General features: G+C 39.6%; 1 protein-coding gene across 1 annotated transcript; it reads right to left on the bottom strand.

The window, feature by feature from the left end:
• Positions 1–239: 239 nt before the first annotated feature.
• LOC115678172 (AT-hook motif nuclear-localized protein 23) lies at positions 240–1,771 on the bottom strand. The gene has a single exon (XM_030601500.2). It carries the CDS (start codon positions 1,392–1,394, stop codon positions 522–524), a length of 873 nt encoding a protein of 290 aa, XP_030457360.1. The 5' UTR covers positions 1,395–1,771; the 3' UTR covers positions 240–521.
• Positions 1,772–9,716: the final 7,945 nt, after the last annotated feature.

Raw genomic sequence — 9,716 nt, 5'->3', positions numbered from 1 at the left:
TCTGTGTTGTATTTATTGTGTTGCTGAAATCAATGCACAGCCAGAATAGTGACATGCCCCGAAAATGAAAATTCAATGAGTTAACTAGATTCGGACAATAATTAAGGGCATTTGATACATGAGCAGGAGATTGACCTAGCTAGACGTTTATTGTTTAGTATAGAAACAAAGGTTGACATTTTTATGCAACTAAAAAGTTTCCAAATACAGTCAATAAAACTACCAAAACACATCATTAGTAGAGTTGAATTAATTCTCAAACCATTTCTCGGGAAGGAGTTTGCACTTCGACATAGTAATCGAGAAGAAAGACTATTTTCAGAACCCAAAAGGAACCAAATTCAAGAAGTTACAAACAGGAGAAGCTAGAAAGATCAACAGAATCAGAACGTCAAACCATGATTATGGCACTAACAAATCTATAAACTTTTTTTCTGACCTTGGATATTACAGTGGCTCTTTCCCAATCGATGATCACACTGCGGCTTCAATCCACCGCATCTTTCTTTCTTCTATTTTTCTCAAAATGGAGGACGAGGACCTGAATTTCCACTCCACCCGTCAACTGGGAGCTGAACAGTGTTGCTATTATTGTTGGCCATGTTACCGAGTGGCAAATTGAAGAACGGAAGGCCTGAAGATGGATCCGGGAACGGGTTGTGTCCACCACTTGCGGCCGCTGCTGCCGCCTGCATCTGGATCTGCTCCTCCTCTTCTAGCGGTAATCTCTCGTAGGCAACATTGGTAAAGGATGCTGCGATCACGATGACTGGCCCGGCAGCGATGAGCTCGCCGACGACGCTCCCCCCCACGACTTGGCCTTGCCCCCCCGCCAGAAAGATTGTCAAGCTTGTGGCCCCGGGTGGAGCTGGTGGGGGCAAGAAGGAGCCAGACAGTGACAGAATCTCGAACCGCCCATGGAGCGTCACAACGGATCCGGCTGCCGCTGGCTGCCGCAGGCTCACGTTGGTGACCGTGCCAGTCCCGCTCAGCACGCAGATTCCTCGCTGCCTCCGCCGCGCGTAGGTAGCGATGCAGTCAAAGACGTCGCACCCGTTCCCAACCTCGAGAATGTGGGCCCTGAGGCTGTTGGCACTCTCCCGGGTTATGATCACGGGCGGCTTCGGCTTGTTCTTGGATCCAGGGGGGCGGCCACGGGGCCGCCGGGCCACGATGTCGCCGACGCCATGGCCGGTGCTGACCCCACCAAGCTCTAGGGTTTGGTGCCCCACCTCGTCATGATGGTCGCCGCCGGAGAATTGATGGTTGTGGTTGTTGCTGATCGCCTCGTGATCGTCTGATTCAGATTGTTGGCTATGGAGGTGTAAATCGGGTCTCTGAAGCTGCTGGTGGATGTTGAATCGAGAAGCAGTGCCTAAATCCAAACCGGCCATGCCCACATCAACAGGGAAAAACAACAGAAAACAAGGAGCAAGAAAGACTATTAAAAACTTTTAATATAAGAAAATTTTCCCTTAAAAAATCACTTCTGGGTATTTTATTGTGAGGGAAGTGGGATATAATTACATAAAGTAAAGAGAAAAGGAAAGTGACTGAGGAGAGAAAGAGAGACTGATTTGAGTACTGCAACACAGATTGAGTATATAAAAGCCAGAACAGATATGAAACAGCTATGTCAAAAGAAAGAAGAGGACAGGAAGGAGAGTTAAGATGAAGAAGAAGAAGAAGATGGAGGAGGAGGATAGAGTGCAGATGAAGGAAAAGGGTAGAAGAGGTGAGAGAGACGATGGAGAGAGAGAGAGAGAGAGAGAGAGAGAGAGAGAGAGAGAGAGAGAGAGAGAGAGAGAGAGAGAGAGAGGTTCTTCAAGAAAGAGTCATTTCTCATACACTGCCCAAAAGTTGAGATATACACAATAAAAAAATTACAAGTGGCGTTAGCTTTCGTAATATTATTTTAAGAGAAGAAGAGCATGCACTAGATGACGAACACACTCTCGTTGGTAGCGCGTGAGAGATTAAAAAAGAAGAAAATAAATCTTGACATTTTATTTCGGGGTGAATAAAATCATGACTAAAGATGAAGACTTTAAAGGTGGATGGAAAGAAAGAGTAGCGTTTACATGTAAAAATCATTTGTTACCGAGTCAAACCATCGTGGAACTAAAGATATACTATTAGCCTTGAATAAAATGTGTTTTAATTGGAAGTTAGATGAAAAAGTTGATGTGTAGACAAACATATTTTCGATTTGCACTCACAGATTGGTCAAACTATGCCTCCTTCCAAATGCCAAATTTGACTGCCGCACGTTCATATGTGCTTTATTGTGTTGTGTCTGCGTTTTCTAGTTCCGGGACAGGTCAAATTTTCATGTTTATTACTAAAGTTGAGAATACTTTTGCAGCTAAAAATTTATATGACAAGCTCGTTGTGAGTTACCATACGCAAATTAAAATTAGTTATATGCTAATTCTTTTTAATTGTGTGGTATTGAAAATTTTACTAGCTTAAAGTTTAAAAATGATTGACTGTAAATTAGAGTAAGAAATCTTCTAAATTCATTTCTTCATATTAAGGATAATTGTTTCCAGGGTAAAACCAGGAATCGCTCACTAAAGACCGGTTTTACAAATAATAACCAAGAACTGCCCACTAGTTCTGTGGACCCACCCAAAAACCGGATCGCCGGTCCAGTCCGGTTCCCGGGTGAGTATCCCGGATCTACTCTCTATTTGCTAAGAGACAAAAAAAACCCTACTCACTATAATCACAGCCGTACATTAGAATGTTAAGAACATCATGACCCGTATTTGCTTATTAACTTTTGACGCATCTCTCGAGTAAACAAGCGACAACGCAATGCGGCAATGCCAACCAAAACTCAATTGATACAATTCCACGGCCGGTACCTTCGATCGATGGTTTCGGAAGGTCAAAGCAAAGAACTTGTGATTGATTGTGCAGAAGCAGGAGAGTCGGGACTGAGAGACATCACGGTTGATGCCATCTTGATGGTGCAAATTGACTCCAGGAATTGAGATCGAAGACAAGAAGAAGAAGAAGAAGAAGAAGGCCTTTGCGGTGATCAATGGACCAAGAGCGAAATAAGGCGAGAGGGTTAGAGTAGAGAGCCTACGTGAGGAGGTAGAGTGTGCAACAGCCGTGTGAAGCCTGAATAGGGTCTTTCTTTTTAAAGGACTGGCGACTATGAGTAAAGGGCATGGGCTGAAATTGAAAATATATATATATATATATATATGTGTGTGTGTGTGTGTGTGTGTGTGTGTGTGTGTCTGTACCGGTCCGGTTTGGGTGAGCAATTCCGCACTTGGAACCGGGAACCAAACCAGTCCTCACAGGAATTGCTAGTTCTAGGCCGGTTCGGTCTGGTTTTGGGTGGTCCAAGCGGGACAAAATCAAGCCTTGATATCATTTTTGGAAGCCCATTCCGATGGAGGGAGATCACATGTATATAAATATAATATAAACCCTTAGGACAAGTGACATCAGTTGGAGTCGCAAAAGTGATGAGATCGGCCATCATAGATGAGAGAGAGAGAGAGAGAGAGAGAGAGAGAGAGAGAGTTTTCTCCAAATTCGATTGCATTGGATGAGAATTCTCTGAAAAAGTATATTAGGTCCTTCGATAATTGAGGGTTTTTTTCCCCAATATTGTAATTGAATCTAGACCTTCAATTACTTGTCTCCTCGAGTGTCCTCTATCGAATAAATTGAAGATGTCACTTTACCCCACACAAACGAAAACCGATCCCATCGCCACTCCCTCATGCCACATTCCACACACACATCTTCACAGTCGTGCAATATTTTCTGTTCCCTATCTAGGAAGAGGATCGGCACCTCTAGGTGTAGACCAAGAATTTCAATCTTCTCCTCCGCTCGTTTTCGAAAGACAAACGAGAAGTTTTGGAATGGACTTTCAATTCTTCTTCTTCTTTCCTTTTCTCCAACCTGAAGAGTGCGCGTGCCCTCAGCAAAGCTTGGGGAGCTCATGACATGAGACCTTTTTTCGTTTTATATATTCTTTCGAGACTATATATATAGAATCGAATCATATAATATTGGCCTCGGGAGTAAATAAACCCTTGGATAAAGGGAGGGGGGAACATATGTGTGGATGGGGTTGCATGATTGATGCCCCCTTCAAAGGTTTTGTGTGGACTTTAAGATGTGCTTTAGCGAGGTTGACCGGTTCTGGGTTTTGGTGAGACTTGCCAAGAATTATTTTTAATCTTCGAATTCTCTTTCTTTCTTTATTCATGTCGATTTGTTTTCCCTTTTTCTTTTCGATCATTGTACGCACATAAGTTACGTGCTGCTAGTGTTGTATAGATTTATTTCGTGAGAAATAAATAATTTAAAAAATAATTTAAAAAAATGATTTCTTGTGTAGCTTCAGTTAATGAAAGTGATTATTCAAGCGATTGTTTTTAAGAAAAATGATTTCCAAATCATTCATTTTTTGTGAAATAAACGGATCCTTAATGATATAATTAGCGTGATCTTGCTCGTCGGATCATCTTCATCGTGATTCACGTAGGCCAATCTGTTTTCTCCGACGACCAAAAAAAATTATGAAAAAAAAAGAAAAAAAGAAGAAGAAAGTCTGAGTTGGCAGGTGGGAAGAAGGTGGTGAGGCGGGTGGGATCCACGCCACCGTCGCCCTTGTATTTCTCCTCCACCCTGGACGGCCATCTGCTACTTAGCTTGATCAACTTGCCCTTTGTTTAATCAAATCTTAGTTTTTCATTTGATGGGCAACGTATAAAATAAGGTGTGATGTAATGTTTATTTTCGTATCAGTGCTAGCCCACATTGACCAAATCAAATTGTCCAATGGGTTAAATTAATCTTGCTTTTAGTAGGTAACGAGCCTCCGTGGCTCGTGGCTGAGCTTTGTGTGTGTATGTGTGTGTGTGTGTCTATATATATATATATATATATATATATATATATATATATATATAATGATATTTGAATTGGCCGAATGATATTATATGTAACTATCGTGATCATTTTTTTTTCACATTAAAGATTAAATGAATAACTCATATAAGTTTATTTAAACCTGCCTTTTGAGAGTCGACCAATGGATTGATAATTTATCCCAGTGGGAGATTGCATAGAAAGACCTTTTTATATAATGGTCGTTGCTTCTATCTATGAATCTTAAAGTAAGATATGACTTAGGGTCCGGTCTTTAATTATAATAGCACTCCCATAAAAGCCTATAAATTAGGCATTAATAGGGAACTTCTTTCCAGCAACCACGTGCTCCGAAGAATCCTAGATTGATGCATCTTTCTCATTGGATTAGGGTTTGTCTTAATTTTTTTTTGTGACATTTTTTTTCGAGGTCGACACAGATGTTCTTTTATATCTAGACAGATTCGTGTTATACATAACGATGCTGCAAAGAAAAAAAAATAATTAAAGATGACTACAAGGTTAATAAATACTATTTTACGTTGTTTATGATGTCACCATCTCGAGTGCGTAAGATCGTATTTTGTGGATTAATAGCGCCTTCGAATAGAAGAAAGCAATCTTTATAGCGAAACTATATAACACGGGGCAGTCTAACTGAAATTGTACTTTATTAATGATTCATTAGTTTACTTTATTAATATATTCCGTTCTTGGCCTGACCACATTTTAGATTCTTCAAATAATTTTTTTTTGACAAATTTTACTATTTTCTCCCCCTCGTATTGCGGCCGGTTACTTAAGTAATTAATGGGAACCAAGATTTCTTTAATACAAATTAGTCAGCCGTGTAATTAATAACGTTGGCTTTTGTATAGATTAGAGCATCATTTGATCCTTTGTAGCGGCAAAAGGCCATGAGAGTTAATCTTCTTCCTCTTGGGGAAAAAATGCTTGGGGTCGTGATCAACTTTGACCTAGGAATTGCCTATAAGATAAGCTAAAAATTAGGGATGAGAATTACCTTTCGTCTTCGACAAGAAGGCGCGTCTTATCCATGGCGTGGGAAGAGGGAAGGATGATTAGGAAGCAAGAATCGCAATTGTCAAATCTAATTATGAAAGTAGCAATTAGGGTTTGCAAAACTCCATGCAACTTTGATTGGTGCCAAGGGTCTTCATGGGTGCATCTAACTAGAGCGATGTTGAGGGGTTAACCCAATGATTACCATCCTATTACTTACATGTTACATTCATGTTAAATTTTTTCAAAAGAATTCGCGCACGAAAAATGAAAAACCGAAGGAGTGTTGAAGTGATCGGTACACGCGATTCAAGTCGTCAAATGAGCATTACAGTTCAAAGAATTCTAGCAAACTCTTGGAGGTCAATCTTTCCCAAGGTAAGCCTTGCAGGTTGCAAAAAAAAAGAGCATACTTTATAACAAAATTAACTATTCGACGCCCCTTTTGTTTTTTGTTGCGTTTTCTCCAACGTTTGAATTACTTTTGGCAAGAACTTCGATTTGGTAAGTACTACGTTAATCGGACGTGATAGGTTACTCAACATCCTCACTTTGTTTATCAATTTTTCTCTCCGAATTTGACAAGCTGCCTTTTTATATATAATTGACATGATGCTTGCTTCTTTAATGGAAAATGCATCTTGTGGTTGGGGTTTACCCAGGGCATAAAGTATAGGATTTCAAGAGAGACGTCAATAAAAAACTTAGTAAAAAGAAACCGCGCCAAGGTGAGAATAAAGAAATCACATTAAACTATACTTTCATCATAATTAAAAAAAAATCAATTGGACAGGCACAAATACACTTTAATTATACTTATATTGATTATCTATTGCATTTTCACCCCCTCCTTTTCCCCACTAGCATAAAGTTTATGGAGTCATGCTTTTGAAGTCACAGTGCCAAAAGGGAAAGCTTAGAAATTGCACTTTTTTTCCCTCCCTCCAATTGAGGGTCACTATCTTTTTTCTTAGTAATTTATTGCAAAACCTGTTTTGAGAACTAATTATCATTAGAAAATGAGTTGCTCTTCCGTTTCCTGACATAGAGGACTACTTATCATCCACTCTGTTTTATAAATTATGTTTCTCGATTATGATATAAGTACACCAGCCTCGTGTGTGTGTGTAGTTTACTAATAATAATTGTAAGTAACACTTGACATTGTTTTACTAAAGTCAAGTACAGAAAATGTCTCAACTCTATATCCACTAACTAACTAATTTTGATTATTTTAATTGGTTTTCATTTATGAATAATCATCAGGATGCTAACAACAGCCTTTCTGCTGCCTCCTAATTCTTCTTCTTCTTCTTTTTATTGGTCATATCACAAGCACAGAAAAATTGCCTTATAAAAGCATTTCTTTTTGTAGTTTCCAAATTTGGCAACATAAAATCCCGTGATATATATGTCATTTCTGTGAACCGGCATGTCGGCATTCTTGACTTCTCATTTTGAGTTAATTTGGAAAGAGAATGCTATGTTGATCAAGTTTAAACTCCAAAATTGGTATATCAAATGATGTAACAAATTATTGTTGAGCGTCAAATGCGGTTCACTTGCTTAGCCATATACTTATATGTTGCAATATCATTTGATGTACCAATTTCGTACACCAAAATTTAGCATGCTCAGCTAAAATCTTGCTCATTTTGTAACTGCATAACTTGAACAATCATTAGAGATGAAAAGTGAATTGCAACAAATGCTTTCACTGTTGGCACTTCTTTCTTGTTTTAGATTTGCTGATTTTACCTAGAAAAGATTGCTCTTTTCCCCCTCCGAATTGTGCCCTTCTCTTGCATGCAAACAAATGGGGTTTGTTTTCAAGTAAAGGAAGCAAGAACGAGATTAAGGAATCAAGAGCAAGTTGTGGAACGAGTTGAGAGGGGGAGTTCACGTGCGGTCTCCGAGTCAAAGGCAGAGAGGATTAAGTGCAGCGTGAGCGTATGGCTGTCGGCCACGAGGCAGCTGCCCATCTCCATTGGGAATTGTTCTCTTCTTCCAACCCCCACAACACCACCGCGCCCGCCCCCCCTAAATTCCGGGAGCCTTCGCTCTTTTCTCTTTTGGATTTTGTCGCTCGTCGTGCAGAAGATTGTTCAATATGCTACTGTAGTTCCAGTTCCAAAGATTTTTCAAACGTGACCTTTTGGGAGCGAGGAAAACTGGTGATGGAGATGAGAAGCTTCTTGCCCAAGAAAAGACAGCAACAAAAGACAGCAACAGTTGTTGGAAAGCAAGTTTCTTGTGGGAAAATATATACGACGAAACATTTCAAATTTTCACTCCTTTTTTATTTTTTTTGATAATCGAGGTGTCCGGGCCAGCTTACGTACACCTCGACTATTTCGCGGGGGAGACTAGCACAGCAACCTACCGCCATGACCCCCCACTTAAATCACAAGTGCTCAGCTGGGGAATCGAACCTGGGACCAGAGCGCCTAACCACACAATCCCAAGTACGCTCTAACCAACTGAGCTACCCATGGATGGGTAATTTTCACTCCTTTTATCACTTTATATTTTGTACTTTTGAAAATACGACTTTTACATCCTCTAAATTGTCCATGCCATTTTCCTTTTTTCGAAAATTTCCCCTAAACAAAATCCAAGGACAAGCATACTAGTCCCTTGTTGCTGTGCCGCTACCTCTTGTTGCTACGGCCTAGGGAGAGACGGTGGATGGTGGCCAACAATGGTGGATGGTTAATAGACATATCTAGAATAAGATTTGGATGTTAGGTCCGAGTGTCGTACGAAGTTTGAATTTCTTTTTGGATTCTTTTTTGAGGGAATATAGTTTTGCCTTTTCATTTATTTAGATTAGGACCAAAGGTGCAAAGTAGTTATTTCAAAAATAGAAAAGTGATAAAGGAGTGAAAACTCACGACATTTTTTTTTAAATTATTGTTCCCTTTTTTTGGTACCTCGACATGTATAATGTGTACTACATATTAGAATTTTTCCTTCGATTGAGTTTTGAACGAGTGACCAAGAAAGGAATCAAACCCTTTATCTAAAAAATGAAGATGCCCATCTAACTTAAACATACCAGACTACCCTTCTTTCCTATACTAGTTAATGAGGGGTGTTTGAGTTGATCAAGTCCTAGTACTATAGCCAATCCAAAGAACAATTTATTTCATCTAATTTCTCTTCTCACTCAACCTTTGATAGTTTGAATACTTGATTAAGTGTATTTAGAAGACAAAGTAACCTACCAACGCAACATGCGCAAACATGTTTTTGGATCACCATCCCATAATTTGATGAGTCTGTCAAACTAGGCTATAGAGAGACCCGACTCCCACATAACATTATGCATTTTGCAAGGAGAGAAAATTCTTATCGTTATTTCTTTCCCTTAGTTATAATCGATCTGACATCGAAGTTATATATATGAATAGGTAAACTCAATATAGTTCTAACCAAAACATTGAAATTAGTGCATATAAGAAATTGACTTAGTGAATGGCCCCACTCATCATTCACATCTAAATGCTATAAAGATTCTACGTTCTATAATTATCTTCACCATACTCGTTTAAAGGGAAAAAAAGATGCCGCTCTCTCTCTCTCTCTCTCTCTCTCTGCCAAGTAGGCAAAGTCTTGACTTGGTGAGTGGACCTTTGATCTGTCCTCGGGGAAGACACCCCCAATCACCAACTCCTCCTATGTATCTCCCACTTGTCGCCATCAATATGTCCATTACATCCATCGCCGTGCGGGCATGTGCTTAAAAGTCAAAACCGAAAATGAAAATACTAAAGAATACATTA

The sequence above is a fragment of the Syzygium oleosum genome, unplaced genomic scaffold (genome assembly GCF_021117445.2).
Source record: "Syzygium oleosum isolate NSW1041296 unplaced genomic scaffold, Sole_v2.1 Sole_v2.15, whole genome shotgun sequence".
Taxonomy (NCBI): Eukaryota; Viridiplantae; Streptophyta; class Magnoliopsida; order Myrtales; family Myrtaceae; genus Syzygium; species Syzygium oleosum.
The sequence above is the reverse complement of the archived record's forward strand: the minus strand, read 5'-3'. Positions and strand labels throughout refer to the sequence as shown.